The 20,818-nt window shown below is 31.2% G+C and overlaps 3 protein-coding genes across 3 annotated transcripts; 1 reads left to right on the forward strand and 2 right to left on the reverse strand.

Moving 5' to 3' along the window:
- Positions 1-4,077: 4,077 nt before the first annotated feature.
- LOC129286115 (uncharacterized) lies at positions 4,078-5,069 on the forward strand. Its single transcript, XM_054922139.1, has 3 exons — positions 4,078-4,289; positions 4,405-4,678; positions 4,780-5,069. The coding sequence occupies exons 2-3, from the start codon at positions 4,495-4,497 to the stop codon at positions 5,067-5,069; spliced, it is 474 nt and encodes a 157-aa protein (XP_054778114.1). The 5' UTR covers positions 4,078-4,289; positions 4,405-4,494.
- Positions 5,070-8,043: 2,974 nt separating this feature from the next.
- LOC129286011 (plant UBX domain-containing protein 4-like) lies at positions 8,044-11,260 on the reverse strand. The gene is made up of 4 exons (XM_054922049.1): positions 11,038-11,260; positions 9,464-9,749; positions 8,972-9,067; positions 8,044-8,781 (listed from the first exon to the last, which is right to left on the reverse strand). Exons 1-4 carry the CDS (start codon positions 11,181-11,183, stop codon positions 8,398-8,400), a joined length of 912 nt encoding a protein of 303 aa, XP_054778024.1. The 5' UTR covers positions 11,184-11,260; the 3' UTR covers positions 8,044-8,397.
- Positions 11,261-17,575: 6,315 nt separating this feature from the next.
- LOC129286708 (uncharacterized) lies at positions 17,576-19,176 on the reverse strand. The gene has a single exon (XM_054922710.1). It carries the CDS (start codon positions 18,982-18,984, stop codon positions 17,950-17,952), a length of 1,035 nt encoding a protein of 344 aa, XP_054778685.1. The 5' UTR covers positions 18,985-19,176; the 3' UTR covers positions 17,576-17,949.
- Positions 19,177-20,818: the final 1,642 nt, after the last annotated feature.

The following is a 20,818-nucleotide window of genomic DNA, read 5'->3' on the forward strand; positions in this document are numbered from 1 at the left end:
AACACCCAAACACTCTATTTCACCATAAACTTCATTTAGCATTTCAAATTCCATTGCGAGAGAATTTATGAATTGTATTAAACTTCATTTGATAATAATTTTTTTTAATCAATTTTACTCAATTGCAACGTGGATCTGGTTGTGGTGGAAATCTTAGTCAACAGATAGGACTGGTGGGGGATATATAGGAGGACAGGAGAGCCGTACCCTATGCCCTTTGATAGACAAAGTATGTGGTTGGTTTTTAATTCAACAATAATTTATTTAATAAAAATTAAATATTATAATAAAATTTATATTTAAATACATTTTTTTTAAATTTAGTTTGATACGATAAAAATTATTTAAAAATTATGATAGTAAAATATACTTTTAAATATATAATTATTAAAAAATTAATTTATAATGATTTATAATTTTTATTATATAAATATCTATATTTAAATATTTTAAAAATGTGATAAATATTTTAAATAATATAAAATTTGATCTATAATGTTAACTTGATCTCTAATTATTTATACTTTTTTAATTTGTAACTTTAAAAAATGTGATAAAAATTTATAATTTTTATTATACATTAATGCTAAAAATTAACATGATTAATTATTTAATTTATAACGTAAGAAACTTAATATTTAATTATTAATATTGAAATGATAATTATATTTTTAATAAAATAATTATTTCTTTAATAAAAGAATAAGAGATTAAACTTGAGATAGTATGATTAAATAACATCTCATTTTTTAAATTTACTTTTAAAAAATTTCATTATTTTAAGTTGGTCAAAAGCACATTCAATAATATTTAAAATGAACTTTTTAAATGAATATTTAAAAAAATTAAAATTAAATAACATTTGATTTTAAAAAATAAAAAAAATACTTTTCGAATGTTAAAACCAATAAAATTAAATAGACCCTAATGCTCCAAATCCAACTCCAAAATGTGATTTTTTTTAATTAAAAATGGAGAAAAGAAATTAACAAACATTTTCCACTTGGTTGCTTTACGTCGCGTCTCCTCACTGTTGCATGATGGATTATATTAATCGAGAGCAATGTTAAGTGTAATTAAGCAATGATGATACCTCTGTATTACTCGAGATCTTAGTGGGTTAAAAACAACAAGCTTATCTTCATTTCAGTCTCGTGTGCGCCTACAATGCTAGCATGCTCCTCTTTTGTCCCATCTCGATCTGCTGCAGCGAATCGACTCCATTGCATGATGATTTAGCATTTTAGCTTTATTGACCGTACATCCAAAGTGTGCCCCTCATATCATTCTACAAGGTGTGTGCACAAATATATTATTTTCTATTACTGTATAGGAATTCCTTGTTTTCATCTTCTCCAAGTAGAACAATGTTTGCTTCTTTCCACTTGTCATGCTTTCAATGATGAAAATGTACACAAGTTAGAAATTAGGAGTTCATTTCTATGAGAGCACGGCTTCAAGTTCCAAAAAAAAAAAAAACTAATAAAGTACTCATAAATTATTTATCAATAATGTCTTCCAATGAATGAAAAGAGTCAAACTCAAAATCTTATGATATATAAGGGTCGTTTGGATTTCAGTTGAGTATAATAGATTATGAAAATAATTGATTAAGTGGTAGATTTTAATCATAATTGATTATGTTATAATGTAATCTGTTTGGATACTGTTTTTTTAAAATTGATTTTAACAGAATTGAAGATATTTGGATAATTTAATCAAAATTAATTTTTAACTATATAATTTAATTTTTAAATATCAAATATTAATTTTTTAAATATATAAAGTTTAAATTTATTAAGGAAAAAAAAAGAAAAAGAAGAGAGTTTAATTTATTTTTATTAAATTATGTGCTTTCTTTGTAATTTTTTCCTGGACCTGTTTTTGTAATTTTCCCCACGTTTTGATAAACTTTTGGCCTGACGAAGGGTTCTTCGGGAAAAACGCGCGTTTTGACCCATAATTGATTTTTGATCATTTTCGACTGTTTGGATAGATTGGCAGAAAAAATTAATTTTGGGTCCAAAACGCGCGTTTTCTCCTTATCCAAACGGGCACTAAGCTAAATTTTATTAATTGAAATATATTTCTCTATTTTAAATTAAAAAATATTTTTGAAAGAGAATGACATATTAAAATATAAGATACTTTGAGGATATTAAAATTTTATTAAATACTTATTTTAATATTATATTTTCTTTATTTAATTTTCATTTATTTCTCTTTTTGATATATTAAATGAAGAATATTTTTTAAATTTTATATTAAAAAAAATAAAATTGTTGAGTGTATTGAATGATTTTTTTAGCATGCAAGATTTTATTTAAAAATATTTTATAATTTAAGATAAGGTGAATTTGTGTTAACTTTCCATCCGTTCTACTTTTATATATATATATATATATGTATATATATGTATAACATGATCAACATATAATCTTATGTCCTAAAAAATAAAAAATAATAAGTTATCAGCACAAAGGGTTGCTTGCCAAACCCCCCAAAAAAAAAGAGAAAAAAGAAAAGAAAAGGGAAATAGTCCAGTTCCGGTTTTTCTTGTTTTATCTTTGTCTTTAAATTTATAATGATTACTTCCAGTGAAACACTGGGTTAAATGATTGAAGCCGGACATAATATTAATGTGACTGAAATTAATTAATTGAATATAATACAAATGATATTTAAATATTAAACACTTCGATCAGTAGTTGTTCCTCACAGCGGAAGTTTCTCGCTGGTTGGGCGCTATGGTGCACGAAGTCAACCATTGTGGATGATGCCGCCAGAAAATGACCATTATATGCTTCCTCTCTTAAAAAATTAAATTATTTTTAATCCAATTATACCTTTCAAACAAATAATTAAGTGTGTTTCAATTAAAACTATCTTTTTAAATTTATTTTTATTTAATAAAATGTTTTACTTAAACATAAATATAAAATAATTTATTTATGAAAGATATTTTTGGAAAAACAAATTCATTGTCCTTTAAAATATTAAAAATATTTTATATTTTTTAACATTCAACCCTTTTAAAAGGAATAAGTATATATATACTCCCTTCGTTAAAAAATTAAGACATTTTTTAAAAAATTAGATGTTCAAAATGTAAGGCATTTTTAATCTTTTGAGATGTAATTATTATCTTTTTTTTCAAAAGCATCCATATTAATAATTACTTTATATTTATTGTAAGATGTTTAATAAGGGTAAATATGAAAAGATAGGGTTAGTTGAAAAGTAAGTAACTATTTTATTGAGAGTGAAATTCGATTAAAAATATCTTATATTTTTTAATGGAGGAAGTATCACGGACAATTCACATTTTTAAGCCTTGGGAAGCTATTTTTTAATTTATGTAAACAAATTTTTATAATTATACTGTATATTATTTTGCCAATAAAATGTACAAAGATAATATGTGTGTAATTTAAAAGCCAAAAAAGTTAAACTGCAACAAGTCAAAGTTTAATGTGTTATTTAAAAAATAAATAAATAAAATTAAATAAAGGGACATACCATTAATAATTGCCATGCTGGTAAAATGATAAATTAATCAACAACGACAGGATTGTTAGGTCGGGAAAATAGAGTACTTGTTAAGTTTTAGAGGTAAAAAAATATATGAAGGAAATGATTAGCACTTTTGTTGGGACGCGACGTTATTAGCTTTTCCTCTTGGGGGAGTAATCATGAGTGATTAAAGCAATCAAATCATGAAGGAGTTATATAGTAAATGGAGTGAAAAGGGATTATTACATTTACAAACAAAAAGAAACTCTTCCTGTTATGGCACATTGGGCTCCTATTAATTATCGTTCATCAACCCTAATGGTCTTCATAGGATAATGTACTTATCTTTTTGTAAACATAATAATGTACTTTAATCTGCTGAAATTTTCATCCTCAAATCAACTTTTATCACGGACACATCAAAGTGTAATCATTATGATTTAACTACCTGATATATTAAATCTCCCGTTCATTATGGCAAAAACCCTACTAAGCTTGGGCATCGACTGTCCGTATCTCTTTCACCCCCACAAAATGAGTCTAGTGCCTTGTTCATCCATTTCTTTAGCCCCATGATTTATGGAAGAATATTTGGCACCTCAAGCTGCAGCCAAAGATCAAACACTTTTTGCGGGGAGTTGTCAATAATGCCCTTGCAACTAATTAAATCAGCTCTTTATCACGGGGAAGTGTGCTATTGGTTGGTCAATTTGTTTGCAAGAGCCTGAAACTGTTGAACATCTATTATTTTTGCGTGCATGGGCTGGACAGGCTTGGTATGCTTGCTGTTTATCTTTTAGGTTGATGCTGAAACAGTCTTACCTTTTGATCTTTGGTGTCATAAGTTGCTGATTCAGGATGATCTGGATGATTATGGAAAATTTTATGCAGCAAATCTTTGTTAGAAGATTGGGAAGATGAGGTCTGTCTCAGTTTTCTATGGTGCTGTAATTAACTCTTTCACTGCCGTTTCAACTATGGATGTTGCTGCCTGAGAATATTGGAAAGCTAATTGTTATGAGAATCCAAACTCTTGTTTCGGCAATATGGTCCCCTCCCACTGTTGGTGAAGTTGAAGTCAACTGTGATGGATCTTTTCTTCGTTCATTTGGTTTTGCTGGCATAGGGATCATTTGGAGAGATCATAACAGCTCTTTCATTAAAGGTTGGTGTGAAAAAATTACCGCCTCATTTGGTTTCATGGCTGAAATACTTGATTTCCCTTGTTATCTGACAACCCTAACCAAAAACTCATCGTTGAAATAGGCTATCAAGACCTACATCATGCCTTATCCTCACAAAAATGGGATAACTGCAGCTGGATGTATCATGAATTGCTTGCTAATTCATTGCGTTCTATTGGGTCTTTTCATCATTTGAATCTTCCCTTGGTGAGACGATCAGGAAACAATGCTGCTGACTTTTTAGTAGCCTCTGCATCAAAGGGGGTGGAACCTTCTGGCTGGGTCTTTGCACCTTCACCTCCTGCTATCATCACTAACGACCTGATAGTGCATCATTACACTTCCTTGCAAGCATCTTCTGTATTTGATTGAGAGGGAATCGGCTAATTTGTAACTATTTTTGGTTGATCTTTTTTGTATGCTTGCCATTTTTTCTGGCTTACGGCTTTGACTCGTGTTTTATTTACCTTTGATGGAATTACTCCTTTCGGTCAATATATATATATATATATATATATATATTAAATCTCCACTAAAAAAAAATCTCATGCTTTGTAAGTTTATTATTGGATTTTTTTTTCATTTTCATTTCTTTTATAAAATTGGTAACACACACACACATTATCAAAACTCCTAACTCATAAGAACCACTATCATATTTTTATTTTGGTAAAAACCACATCATTTTCTTTGAAAGCAACTCGCAACGAGTTTTATTTGGACATATTATTATCACCAAGAAAGAGAGATGATTTGATTTTGGCCATAATGAAAAAAAGCTTTTTTCTAATTAACAAAAGAATATAAATTAAATGATGATTATTCATAAATCTATAATGCTTTTTTTTAAATTTATTGCATGTTTTTTTGTTGCATTAAGGGAAATATGTGGAATGAATAATTTTAAATACGGTTTTCTGTGTATTATATATATGTGTGCGTGTATTAATGATTTATTAGTATATTTACTCGTTTCTTTGGAATTTTTTTACATTAAGGAAATTAAAAATTACAGAAGAGCTTTTTTTCTTAGAAAAAACATAATTTTTGGTCTATATAGATTTATCAAGTTTTGTTTTTAATTCCTATTGTTTTTTTTTTCATGTTTTTAATCCTTATAGTTTCAGAAAGATTGAGTAATATTTATTTCTAGATCCTTATAATTTCCTTTTTTTAGTGGTTTTAGTCTCTATAAGGACTGAAAATACAGGAAAAAAATTATAGAGACTGAAAATAAAACCTGATAAAACTATAGGGATTAAAAATTCTGTTCTTTTTTTTTCCATAAAAAAGATAATTTGAAATATTTCAGATAATTGGTTAAATTTTGTTGGGTTATTCGTGTCTCGTCCATAACATATTTCTAAAAATAAAATTAATTAATCAATTAAGTGTCGGCCACAAAGGGAACTCCCCGCGCAGTACCACGCTCCAAGCTTATTTAATTTCACCTAGCAACTTAGAAGACGCCAAATTGGTTGACAAATTGATGCAACATTTTTTCCCCTAATCAAACTAAAATGCATTCATAAAATGAGAAGACAGGTACAACAACCTTCAAAAAAGAGCCTAATCATATTTCTAACTTATTAAAAAGAAACAGTGAGAGAGATCCTAATCATTTATTTAATTTATTTATAAATCACTTTCAACATATTTTACTAGTATAAAAAAATTTTAAAATTTATTAACTTGTTCTAAAATTTAATAAATTTTTAACTTTACCCGTATTAAATATACATATTTTAATTATATATTTTCTTTTTTAACATTCAATAGAAGATAAAAAAAATTTATAATAAAAATTTAATAACGTAACTTATAAATAAAATAAAAAAATTATTTTCTCTTTATCTTATAAATAGAATCGGAAGGAGTAGTTATCATTCATTTCTTTCAAATAATAAAAATGGAGAATAGTAAAAGATGTAAAAAGTGCTCTCAAAAACATGTGCCTTCCTAGCTAAATAGTGAGGATTGTTAATAACATCCCTATAGACCAAGTTAATTGAAAGTTTGAAACTACCCAATCCCTATTTACCAAATTACAAGCATTATAAATAATAACATGAAAAGGATGGTCAACACTCTGATCCCTAGTGATGAGGTCTATCGCTTCAACATAATTAGAGTGGACTTCAATCTTTCTGAAACCTCTGGACCAGCAAAACTCAAGTCACACACATCCGTGTATGTGTTTCTTCATTGGCATTCGGTTCAAATTTTGCAGCATGAAGCAAATCTAGCCTTTTCCATGATCACGTATTATTTGGTTTTTGTAAAGTAACATCATTGAAGGACTTGGATGGATCGTCTTCGTAAAATATCTCAAAGTACCTGACATTTCCAAAAGAAGGAAATTAAAGGAAGAAAATGGTTCACGACATTATTCTGTTTTTCCTCGCTGCTTTGGCTTTTTAATTGAAAGCATTTATCAATATATCTTTTATTAGAGGATTTAGAACAAGATATACTTTTTTCTCGATCACAACTTTTTATTTGATTTGATCATTGAAAAGGCGGGTCGTTTAATTTTTAAAATTATTTTACTTCATCGGAATCATTAATTTAGCAAAGAACGGTGAAAACATTAAAACTAATGAAATGGGCTGTATTGTGTCTTCAAAATCTTTTAAAGTGGAAGGATTTAGACACCTAATTAATGGATTTTCTCCATTAAATTTGGCATATTTTTATATACTTTTTCTTAAAATTAATTATGCTACCTTAAGATCACTTCATAATAGCGATGGAAGCATTTAATTTGTCGTGCACGCAGGTCCATAACTAAAGCCCTTTCTAAAATGTTAAACTGATTTATGGGGGCCTCATGTAGTAAGGATGCTTGGATTTTGCACAGTTAGTTCAACCAATAGCAATGTAGACAAATTGGGCCGGGAATTCACAAACATGAAAAGAGAGACAAAAAACAAGGTTTGTCAACAGCATTGAGGACCCTGCATAGGAGGACAAGATTTGTTGTCTATCTACTTTGTATTTTATTTTTTATATTATACTCTTTCTTTCTCGTTTTTTTTTGGCGAAATCTTTTCATCTTTATTCAGATGTAATACATGCATCTACCAAAGAAAATCCATATCAATGATTTTCCCTTAGATTAAGTGGCCCCATTAACTTCTCTTTGATGATTTATGACTAACATTTATATTGACGTAACAAGTTTCAACCAATTTCAGCTAATCTTTTGGCATAAGTTAACCGTAAGTTATCTGGTAAATAAAATTTCAAGTATTTGGAAAACCACCGTACGACATCATCCCCTTGCACCATGGGTAAGCTTGCAAAGCCAAACATTGTAATACCCAATATCTTAAGGCTGGCTTGATTTTGTAGAAGATTAAATATCAACATTTGCAAAGTTCAATAGACATGGCACTTTCTACATTTGGACAAGTGAAACAAGAGAGTTCAATAGTGATAAATAAAACCACCTCTCATAGACTTATACTAGCAGAAAGACACAGGCATTAGGTTCAAAGCTTCAATCCAACTGGATCCTAAATCAAGAAAAATACACGATAAAACTTGAATAACACCAATTAGGTCGTCAAAAGCAAAAAGCCCTCGAAGAAACTGTCTTTAAACCCTGTCAAGTTTGATGCAGAGAAAATAAGTTCAATTTATAAAGACCGCCATTAAACCAGTAATGTCCAGGAAGCAGCAGGTTTTATGCAGTTTATCAGAATTTCTGGAGGACCACCGAATTTGCCAGTCCTTCCTGCTCTATGGTCCGAGTTTCATCAGTCAGAAGCTTTGGAGGAAACCCCATCACCTGAAGCTGGTAATTCAATGCACCCCCAGGTCTAGACGCATTAATAAATGCACGGATATCGCTGATTGTGTGATGATAATTAAAATGAGATATCAAGCGGGTTCCATCAGCTAGCCTAATCTGTACTGAGGTTGACCGCAAAGACTGATCCACAACCAGTCCTGCAGAAGGGGTAGGAGCGTTAGACGGACCAGAACCTGAAGCAACAGTTGTTTCGGGTGCTGCTGAAGTAGAGCTGCTTCCTACAGTTCTACCTACTCCCTGGAATGGAAGATGGCGCTTTTCGGGTTCCTACAAATATAACAAAAATTCACATCCAATTTATTCAACGGATCCTCAGATTTCAGCTTCCAGGTCAGGGCAGTAATTTAAAACAAAAAAAAAAAACTGGAATATTCAAAAGCAGGACAGAGAAAAGCAAACCAGTTTCACGCTGATTTCATATCAAATTAGAGGGGGACAACACTAACAGAAAACTAACCGGATATTTTTCAGTCCTCCTTATGAGATTAACATTGACTGATGATCTCCTGTCCGCAGGTTCAAGCTCTTTTGGACACTCAGACTTTTTGATACTCTGCATTCAAACAGAGTAAACATAATTATTAATCATTAACAACAAATCGACCAGTGTAACCAAGAAGAAAATAGTACTCCAGATTCCAGAAAGATATTGAAAAAATTATTCAACAGTCTCATGGCTCATTTCAAGAACAGCTTTCAGAGCACTCCAAACTATATGCTTGGGATACAGTTCCCTAGTGGCTACCATGCGGTTTTCAGTGTAGGGAATTTTCAGTTTGAGGTTTTCAGTAAGTGGAGATAAAAACAAAAATTCCAGAAATATTTCATCATTCTGTCATTCTGTGAATCGTAAATAGAAAAAAAATCACAATCTTCAAATACTGATGAATTCTTTATTTGGGCTGCACGCAACTGCAAAGCTCCCAACATTGTGAAAAAAGCAGTATACCTCTAAGAATGAGGCATTCTCAGGATCATCCAACCTCCTCAAAGGTCCATCATTTACAGTGAAGCCATCACTCCAAAAAACAATGTTGTGAACAAAAGACTCAGGTTGTTGAGAAGTCGATTGCACAGTTTCTCCTGAGAGTAATCTTGCAGTTCCAGTAAAGCTTGTTGACCTTGGTGGATCCTGGAGTTGATCAAGAGGCCTTTCTATAGCTCCCAGTTGCCTGGCTTGATTGAAAATTGCATCCACATCATTGCCCTTTGAAGGATCTTGGACAAGCATTCCACTGGAGATATAACAAACAAACGTTAAATAACTAACAGAAAGTTCCAAATACAGTTCAGAAAGCATGACTACCAGTTTCTAAGTGAGCTGAACCATCTGTGGTACCAATTCAGTCTAGGAGAGTGGCACGATAAAGGAACACTTCAATCTAGACTAAAAATATTTAAGGACAACGGGAAAAATTATTTTTCAGCAGGCAGTCAAGTGAACAAAGATTTGCATGTAAGAAGGAATGTGGTCATCAATAATCACACATCAAAGTAAGGAAGGGTCACAGGTTAAAATCTAATGTAAAGACAAGCTAAATAATACGGGCACCTAACAATGAGAAGCTAATAAAGCTCTCATCCCATTTATAATTTTGTTCCACAACAAAATAAGAAATTGCATTAAGATAAGGTTAAAAAATGCACAGAGATTGAAGATAAGAAATCCTCCGGGAAAGAGAACAAGTGGCAACTCATAACAGAGAAACCAAAGAAAAACTCCAACAAAACCAGTCACCGAATAAAATAAACCTAGGAATTCAAAAATTGAACAAATGATCTGACATCTACATGATTTAAGTCGACTCTCATCATTGCAGGAGTAAAAATTGGTAAACTAACAGAATATATTTATGCATACCAAGATATATCAAACAAATCAAAGCTAAAGGGTTTTCATAATCAGTCTACCCATTGCCAGGAGACCAACAACAAAGTGACCTATCTGTTTATCAGCAGATTGAGATGGTATCGCTGGTAATATATCATAGGTAAAGCCACTTATAATATCAAGGGGAAAGAAAGACAAAGGGGAATGCTAAAATCATGTTAGTTATAGCTAGACCACAATAATGGCTTCCTATGCTAATTCAATATTGTATTCCAATGCCAAGCACTGGCTTAATCCCTATACTCCAGCTCGTAAATCACTGCATCAAGCTATTCAAGTCATAGTTCTCTCTTTCCCGCTCCTGATTGCTCAATTAGTGCCCAGGGAAGGGACACAACAGTACCGATCCAATGGAATGTAGGTCAAGCATATAAAGCTTTCGATGACAAGAAAAAGTTTATGTCAGGGCAAAAAAATGAAACTGAACTCTAAATTCTTCTTCCAACCCCGTCCCCCGTTCTGATTCGAACAAATAAGCCATTGAACATTTGAAATAGGAAAAATAACATATAAATTCAGGGTAAAGAGCTCTCGGTAACTACTCGATACGATAAGAAACAAATACCATAAAAAATTTCAGAAAATTGAGATTTTAATGTCAAACAAACAGCAGGGGTTGGAGAAATGGAAACCTCTTTTCGCCACCGGTGTAGTACTCCTGCGGCCCGTCAGAGTCGCTGTCGGAGTCGACCGACGGCCGGTTCAGATCCGATAGTGTACGGATTCTTCCTGCGCGACTGCTCGATGCCTTCGATGCTTTCCTGTCTCCCGACGCCATTGATTTTTATTTTTATTTTCCTGTTTCTACCTTCGCAACACACGCAAGAGAGGAAGAGTAGAAGAGGCAGAGAAAGAAAGCTCGAGAATAGAGCCAATATATCCTGCCGCACAAATCTCTTATAACATGACGCTCCACCAGAGCGCGTGAGCTAAAATGGATAACGCCGTTAACCGTGATCCTTTTCCCCCTTTGACCTTGTGTTCCGTTTTTAAATTTATTCATTTTCTGATGAAGTAGAGTCATTAATGAAATACATCGACAAGGCTGTTGAACCTGTGATTTAGTATGGTCATTAATAAACACTTTAAATAAAATGCAAGATTAATTGCAAACCGATAATTTTAAAAGTAAATTCATAAAGATGAGTTTTATTATTTAAACTCGAAATCTAAGAACAATTCTACGGATACTTGCATAAAGTATAAGAAATGATAAAATACAAAGTTGTCGAGCTCAAGCACGTGATTTTAAATAAATTTATGAAAATAAAATTTAGGATGTGCACCAACCACGTTGCCCATATATCAAACGCAAACGCAGCCATTGTTGTGTGTTTGATGTAAGGACATTGTTTTGGGGTAGCCCCATATGGGCGTACAAATTTGTCACCAAAACAGATAACAATGGCCATTTGGTTAGAAAGTAATGGAATGAAATAAATTTAAAAAAAGATACAAATATAATAATCAAGATATAAAGAAAAGATAAGTTATGAGAGAAATGAATAATTTAATTTATGAAATTGAGAATTATGCAAAAAGTTGTCCTCTCATTAAAGTTGTTCTTCATACATACTTTTAAAAAATTAAATCTCAAAACAATGTTTAAAGATATTTTAAAAATGTCTTTGATATATTTATTTAATATGACTAGGTATCTTATGACTCATACTTAAGACCTTGAGATAAGCTGATTTAATTTTTTTTATTAGTTAAACCAAACATCATGGTTATATTTTTTAACTTTCAACTATTAATTACCAATAACAAATAATATTATAAATAAAAATTAATTACAAAATAATTCTAAGTTGCTAAAAGTAGAAGAATGGATCAAGGTTGGAAACATGCCCGGAGGAGCACGAACAATAAATCACCAAATTAATTAGTATTAAATATATATATATATATATAAAGAATAAATTGTATTTAGATAATTAATATCTTGTAAAAAAAATTACCTTATATTGTTTGATCTATGTTATTAAAATTATCAACATTAAGAAATTTTTATTTTTTAATTTGGCTAACAAATATTAAAATTATAATTAATATAAGAATAAATTATATTAACATAATTAAAATATTTGATGCATGTTTTATTAAAAAATAATATATATATATATATATATATATAATATTAGAGATGGGATGTCCGACAACAATTTCATGTTTCATCTTATTTGGCTCTGCAGTTTTGTTCTGCTTTTTTTTTTTTTTTCCTGGGATCTGGAAAGACCATTCCTATATGACTTGGAAGAAATTAGATCGATTGAGATGAGTATAAAGTTGAACGCCTAGAAGGGAGCTTCATTCCATCGCTAGAAAAAGGGATTTTTGATTCTTGAAGCTGCCAGAATGAATCCTCTGCCATTGGGAATGGAATAAAATGTCACGCCACAAAACAAACATAAACAGTGCACAATGGGAATCTGAATCTGTTCCTTCCCCTACAGAAAACATGGATCGCTTTCAACCAAACAGGCTATTGCTTACAGGTCCGCTGGCAAACGATTCTTGGAAAACCTGATGATCATTTTGTCGGAACCAACGCATATAATACTCACTCGTTCTCATTCTCAAGTGTCGAGTTTTCTGGATGCCCCAGTCAACACTAGAATCTTACATGATAGTAACAAGTTAACTTTAACAATTGGCGTTTATAATACAAACTCCTTAAGGATTTTGACATGCAATGCATTACAAAATATTCTTCCTGTCTTGTTTTTAAAGATATTTTTTGAGATGATTTGATATTTTAAAATATAAAATATTTTTTAAAAAATTTTTATTAATGGCAATTATCCCATTTTGCCCATCATTATTTTATGAAGGGTATTTTTAAAAGTTTATAAAAAATAATATTGTAAATTATATTTAATAAATTTCATTGCTATGTATAATTTTGCTAGAAAATGCCTTAGAAATTATGACGGAGTGAGGACATAAAAATGAAACGCATAATTTTTATTTTAACAGTCAGCCTTCAAAATACAGACTCAGTAAGGATTTTGAGTTTTGACTTGCAACACGTACAAACTCGCCGGCAAACGCATTTTACTGCATTACCTGCTTTGTTTTTTTTTGGGCCTTTGCAAGGGCCCAAACATATTGGGTTGCATCACGGAGGCCACTTATCTCACTTCCTCCAAGGAAAATGAAACACATTTTGATATAAAAAAAAAAAATGAAACACGAGCATAAGCATTGCACAATGTGTTATTCGCACAGCTGGCTCGGGAACATCAAGGTGAGGCCTTTGAACCTTCTGATTACATGTCGAACAGTTCTCAACAATTGCTGCTTCTGATGTGCGTTGGAGTCCACTTGTTCCCGTTTCACAATATTTACTCGCTTTTTCAGTTTTCAGAATCACTACATTAGAGCCTGCAACACTGGCTGATGCATTTGGACGCGATCTTCAAAATTGCAACCAAAAAACTGCTTTTTCTTGCTCCGCGCCTTGTGTTTAATTTTAAACAATTTGTTGGGGGTCATAAATGGTATACTCCTTTTATTTTTATATATAAAATATTTTTTATAAGTTTATTTTATCTCTAAATATAAAAAATAATAATAATATTTTTAAATAATTAAGTAATGTTACTTTTATTTTAAAAAATAAAACAGATCATTAATTGTATGTTTTTCTTATCACCATCATAATATTAATTGTGATATTATTAGGGTTAAAATTAAAAAATTATATTTTTATGTAAGTTCAACTAAATAGCAATTCTTTATTAATATATGGGATTCAGTTAAAATATTTTATAAATAAAAATAAAGGGAATAGTGTTCAATTATTCATTCCTCGGGACTTAATTAGCTCGTAAAGCAGTGTGTGATACAAAGAAAAAGCAGTTCCATACTCTTATGTCACATGTCTCAATTCTCAAGATAAAAATTAATAATAAACTAAGAAAGAATATTGGTTAACATCTTACCATTAAATATGATTATAGGAACATAATGCATACTTTATTATAAAATATTTTTAACTGTTTCACATATGTTAAGAAATGTAAGTTTTTTGACATTATAAAAAAAATTATATGTACTTTTATTTTTACCCTCGACTTTAAATAATAATACAACTACATTAAATATCTTCACATTAATTAAGAAATGATAAAATTAAAAAATACTTTAATTATTATAAAGTGTCCTATATTTTGAATTAAAAAAAATACTCTTAGAAGATATTTTCTAAACGGGACCAGAGAAAGTATTTTACATTTTTATCATCTCGTGATGGAAAAATTACCCTTCTTTGGTGGTTACCAAACGAGGCCTTCCAACTTTATTATAAGGATCCTTGATCTAATATTTAGTGTAATTTTCCTTTTCAAAAAAAAATTTGGGAAGATAAAAATAAAATCTCTTTAAATTATATAAATAATAATTTGACCATTCAAAATGTCATAATTCTATTAAAGTCTCTAGAAATCTTTCTATTATTAATAAAGTTATATAAATGATCAGATTACCTTTAATGAGAATAAAATGATTACAAGTTTTATTTAAATAATCAAAACTTTTTTTTATATTCAAAACAATATAACAGTAAATCGCAATTTCGCATGTTAAATTTTTAATATTACTATAAATGCTGAAAATAACTAGTAATGATAACAAATTTTGTTTAAATAATCACAACTTTTTTCTTGTATTTACAATAATGCAATAGCAAATCAAAACTTTGTATGTCAAATTTTTGATACTGCTATAAGTGTTGAAAATAATAAGTAATGATTATAAGTTTTATTTAAATAATCACAATTTTACTTTTTATATTCACAACAATACAACAACAAATTCCAAATTCATATGTCAAATATCTCATATTGATACAAGTGTTGGAAATAACAAGTAATGATTACAAATTTTATTTAAATAATCATAATTTTGCTTCTTATATTTGCAATAATGTAAGAGCAAATTATAACTTTATATGTCAAATTCTTGATATTGCTACAAAGATAATTTGTTCATTTACATAAATCCCTTAATAATAAAAACGTTTTTAGGGATTTTAATGAAATTATAATATTTTAAGAGACCAAATTATTATTTATATAATTCAAAAGAATTTTATTGTCATTTAAAAAAAAATATTTCATAAGGCTAATAATAAATAAAAATTGATCAGTCATTCCTTCCACATGTGCCGACAATGATGCTGGGTAAAGTAAAAGATTATTAAGTGACAAGTATTTATTTATCCCTTAATTTTGTAGTAATCATTTTATTCAAAGATGTAAGATATTTTTAATAAATTTTTACTTTTAATAAAGTAGTTATTTATTTTTAAAATAATATTATTTTATTATATTTACCTCTATTTTATTGGGGTGCTTTATTTTAAATAAATATAAAATGATTGATTAGTTATGATCACTTTTGGGAGGAAAAAAATAATGATTACATCTTAAAATATTAAAAAATATTTTATATTTTTTAACATTCAATTCCTCAAAAAATATCTTACATTCTTCAATGGAGAGGGTAATTTATATAGAAGGTAGTACATTAATTCCAATGTTAAACCGAAAAAATATTTCGTATTAAAGGTGGAAGTAGGTCTAAGTGACCTATTTTGCTTATTTGTCACAGGGCTTAGCCGGTAGACAAGCTTATTTCTACAGACACATAAACAAACATATAAATAAAATTATTATTACTTATCTATTTTAAATTAAATTATTAGTAGTTATTAGTTAGTTAACATATATAATTTTGGGAGAAAAACTCTCACGCTCATCTTGCTAAGAAGATGCGGATACTTGCCTTGATCATATTGCTAAGAAGGAATGTATTTTGTGACTATGATTTTATAAATTCTATATCCTGGGTTGGAGTAGCATGACACATCTATGCATTCTTTGTCGTCTGTCACCTCTGGCTAGGACTGTGCAAAAGTCTTCCAGTCCTGTCCGGTCCAGTCCAACCCGAGATGGTCTCAGTCTTGTTCGGTTTGTATAGTCACTGATCCTTCAGGACCAAAAGGACTAAAAAGACCAGACTATTTTTTCAAGTTGGACTGGACAAGAGACCAGGCATCCGGACCACTTGGTCCAGTCCAGTCCTATTAATTTTTTTATTATAATTATAATTAATTTATTTTTGACAAATGTTTAAAGTGTAATTGATGCTAAGGAGATGATTGCATAAAGATTTATTAAGTTTGTTTCTAAATTGTTATTGTAATATAGTGTTGTTGAATTTTGTTGAGTACTGTTTTTGTTAAAGTTTATAAATTTAAATAATTTAGACTATAACAAAAATATTTTTTTTCTTATTGTTAGAAATTATTATGGATTTATTATTATTATAATTGTTTTTACTATTTTAATTGAGTTTATTATGTTGGAATGTATTATTGCTTCTCATAAAATAAAAAGAGGAAAAAAAAGCTAAGTGAGTACTGGACTGACAGGACCAGTCTCCCAGTCCTATGGACCTAGTTTGGTCCTGTTAATCTTCGGGTTATCACTGGACAAGACTGGACTACGGGTTACCTAACCCAATCTTTTTCATAAAAGAGACCGGACTTCGAGTTAGGGTGAAGTCCAGTGCCGTCCTGTCTTTTGTGCAGCCCTACCTTTGGCCAAGAATTAATTACGTGCTTAATTTGTTATTGGGTTTGTTTCAATGAAAACTAGATACTGCTCCCATGAGGAAGGAGTAAAAAGAGAATTTTGTGCTTGCAACACTTCTTGGATTATTATGCTGAATCAGTTTTACTGCTTGTCTTACTTCCTGAGTTTCAAAATGTCTCAGAGTGCTCGTCCTTCAAAAGGCCACTGAATTCGGCTTTATCAGGGAACGCCTTCTCTACGATCAATGACACAGTACTCTCATTATCAATAATCAATCATCAATTAAACATTTTTACATGTAATTTCAACTTTATAAAAGATCCTTTTCCATTTTGCTCATACATAAAATCTTCATTTAATTTTGGAAAAATTCACAGAACTTGCCGTTAATAATACAGCTCATCCCAGTTGCGTCAAATTTCATGTAAATATAGGGTGCTTCTTTCTTTCTTTCTTTTTTTTAATAGTAAAATGAACACTGCTAATAATAAGTACTAACAGTAACAAGTGTAAGACTGAGTCACAGGCAAAGATGCCGAAAGAGGAAAGCTGAAAGAAGACCAGGAAGTCAGAAAGAAACTTGAAATAACATTCTTTGGTGACGCATTTCAACATTTGACATTACAGTACACCCAAAGAGGAAGGAAGCATCACATAACATTCCTATCTACTATCTACTCATCCCTATCAGCCTACCACACTCATCAACCAATCTACTTCTAACTCTTCACCTGTGAGTCATCATTTCTCAGAAACATGCCTTTTCCCTTGCATACAATCCAACACAGTATATACGAATCACACAACCACAAAGCTCTCTTTACAAAGATCATCAGAAAGAGAGAAAAAAAGAAAAAGTTAATCAGAGAGGGCAAAGTGAAAATATGAAATCTCAGCAGCATTTATTTATTTTACTGTATATGGGAGTCCAATTAATTGTCACTAGTGCGACGTTATCATGCTCTTTTTAGTGAAAAGGCTCTTCAAATTGAAAATATTACCACCGCTTCCCGCAGCGTTACCAGTTCCGTCGTTTTCAGCGACGCCGCAGACGGCGGGGCCACCGGCGTCAATTTTATCGTCGCTTCTGCAACTCAGATTGTGTCTGTAGCCAATGCACATGGGGACGTTTATATTCAAAACTCTGGCCTTCGAGCTAACGCCGCCGGTGGTGGTTGTTGGGGTGCTCGTTTTATTCCGGCGACTCGTGGGGGTTTCTCTTCTTGACCCCCTGGTATTTAGAACCCCGGAATCGGAAGTCTTCGAGGTGGATCCTGCACGGCGGACCTGCCAGACCGGGCTGCTCCGACCAACATGGACCCCGGAACGACCGGGACTGCTGGGCCATTTTCGTGACTTGGACTCCCCGGCTGAGTTACTCCGAGAACAAGGCGCGCTGTTGACCTTCCGGGTTACGGGAGATCCGGTAAATAACTTGGGTCGGGTGCTGGCATTTCCGGCGGACCTGCTCCGCGAGAACGGCCATATGTTGATGTTCAACTCCGCCGAACTCGCACCGTTCCCGCTTTTTTTCTTCTCTTTATTCTTTTTCTTCCCTTTCTCTTCCGAGGAGCTCTTATTTTCCTCGCTCTTCTTCTCGCTCTTTTTAAAAATGTCTTTCCACCGTTTTGATGCCGAAAACGACGTCGTCACAGATGAATCTGTTATGGCCGGCGATGGCTCGGTTGTGGACCCAGGCACTGGATCCGGCGGCTCCGATATGAGAGTTTCGGTGTCCGGGCGTTGCGTGGAGGCCGATGGGCCAGAATTATTTTGAAGGGGGAGGAGGTGGAGCGGGAGGAGGACGCCATCGACGAAGAGCTCATCCGCGGAGAGGAGATTGGGTTGAGGGAAAGACGGGTTGCGAACCTTCCAGAACTCAAATTCGGGGGAATTGCAGACGCTGCTTCTTCGTCTTCCGCCACTGGATGGAGAAAGAGACCAAGGCTGTGGGTTCTCTGTTTTGCTGGTATCCATGGAGATTTCAGGGGGATGAGGAGGAGGAAGATGAAGGATGAGGAGGTGTAGTGATTTAATGGCGTTATGAAGAAGGTTGAGAGTTTCCGAAGGAGTGTGAGAAGAATTCAGAGATCATAAAGAGCCAACCAAGCATTAAAAGAGAGTAGAATGAACAAGTCTTTCAAAACTCCTCCAGCATATGGCTTTGTCTTTGCAACAGTTTTTCAAATTTTTGTTTAAAAAAATTACAAACTCATATCTCTATACTTTCCTATTTGTTTATGGCCCTAAAAAATTGACCATATCTGTTAAATTTTAAAAATATACCAAAATTGACAAATAATTGCATTGAGTGAGAAAATAATTAGGGTAGGAGGTTGGAAACTTGGAGGTTGAGTCCATTTATGTATGGAAGGAGTATGTGTCATACAAAGCCTGCCGTTTGGCAAAATATAAAAGATCGATTCTAAAGGATAACTCAATTAAAAAAAATAAAAATTTTAAAATTTATAAGAATCTAGTATACTATTATTTTTAAATTTTTGGCAAAAAAGAACTAGTATTTATTTGATAATATTTTAATTATGTTTTAGATCTTTTCTATTAAAACAATTTTACTTTCCTGTAGTAGTATAACTAATTTTGCACAAGTCTTTTTAAAAAATATTTATTATCACGACCAACAAAAATATTGCACTCCTTGTGGATACGAATTATTGAAAGTAAATTAAATGTTTATCTTATAGTTGTGTGTGATGTAAATTTTAATTTATTATAATATATAGAAGTATCTACATCAGAACACTTATTATTTATGGGGAAAACGTATTTTTTTAAGGAATAACTGTAAGTTAGACATTGACAAAAATACATGTATGAAACTACAGAAATAAATTCCTATGGGGGCACCAAAAATGTTTGTTTGGGAAGAAAAACAAAAGGAAGAGAAAATCGCAAAGGAAGCAGATCCCCTACCGGGCGCTCTCCAGAATGTCCCTGCACGTCCTTCTCCTCCTTCTCTTCCCATCTTCACGGTTTGCTTATATAAGAAAACATTTTTATTTATCAAAATCTCAGTTATGTGAGATTATTATTATTAATAATAGTTTCATGGCTATCTTAAAATGCTCTTAATATATTTATTTAATGCGATTAAATATTTTAAAATTTAAATTTAAGATTATAAGATAAGTTGATTTAACTTTTTAAACCAGTTAAATCAAAACAAGTAATTTTAAATGGTTAAAATTTAACATGCACAATATATAATTGCAATAAAATAAATAAAATTTAATTTATAAAAGTTTCTAATGATAAAATATAAGTGTGAACTGCCCAAATAAAATTATAATAATTTAAATTTATTTATTTTTATATTATAATTATTTTATAAAAAATTAAATTTATTGAAAAAAAATAATTAAATCTGAACTATTTATTTTATAATTTGAGAATAGAGATGAGATGAGGAAGGAAGGGGGAAAAAACCAGAGGATCCGAACACGCGTAGCATTTAGGGTTGGGTGGGATGCACATGGATAGATACATCGCGATTAATTAATGCACACTATTATTTGTGAGTGAGTGTGTGTACATATATCTGTATAAAAGTACTGTACGATAAAGTTAAATAAAAAATCTGAACTGTATTATATGAACTACATGTGCAGCAGTGAGAGCACCAAAAAGCTGCTCTCACGAATTGGCGATCACGGATTAGAGTCTTTTGAAATTACATGTAATTTTAAAGGGGAAGCGATGATAAAATTTCATCCCTCAAAATGTAATTTTTTTTAAGTCATTGAATATATTTTTAATATTAATAATTTTTTATTAAATAATTAAATTCTCG

This window comes from Prosopis cineraria, unplaced genomic scaffold (genome assembly GCF_029017545.1).
Source record: "Prosopis cineraria cultivar Desert tree isolate PC_DT_omini unplaced genomic scaffold, ASM2901754v1 PC11, whole genome shotgun sequence".
NCBI classification, from domain to species: Eukaryota; Viridiplantae; Streptophyta; class Magnoliopsida; order Fabales; family Fabaceae; genus Prosopis; species Prosopis cineraria.

What these genes read in the sequence shown, in the direction of transcription:
- LOC129286011 (XM_054922049.1), bottom strand. Translation starts at nt 11,183, where the DNA reads ATGGCGTCGGGAGACAGGAAAGCATCGAAGGCATCGAGCAGTCGCGCA. An exon ending in TACACCGGTGGCGAAAAGAG is followed by an intron (nt 9,750 to 11,037) that starts GTTTCCATTTCT and finishes TTATATCTCCAG; the next exon opens with TGGAATGCTTGTCCAAGATC. An exon ending in GGAGGACTGAAAAATATCCG is followed by an intron (nt 8,782 to 8,971) that starts GTTAGTTTTCTG and finishes TTATATTTGTAG; the next exon opens with GAACCCGAAAAGCGCCATCT.
- LOC129286708 (XM_054922710.1), bottom strand. Translation starts at nt 18,984, where the DNA reads ATGGATACCAGCAAAACAGAGAACCCACAGCCTTGGTCTCTTTCTCCA.
- LOC129286115 (XM_054922139.1), top strand. Translation starts at nt 4,495, where the DNA reads ATGTTGCTGCCTGAGAATATTGGAAAGCTAATTGTTATGAGAATCCAA. An exon ending in TAACAGCTCTTTCATTAAAG is followed by an intron (nt 4,679 to 4,779) that starts GTTGGTGTGAAA and finishes TCGTTGAAATAG; the next exon opens with GCTATCAAGACCTACATCAT.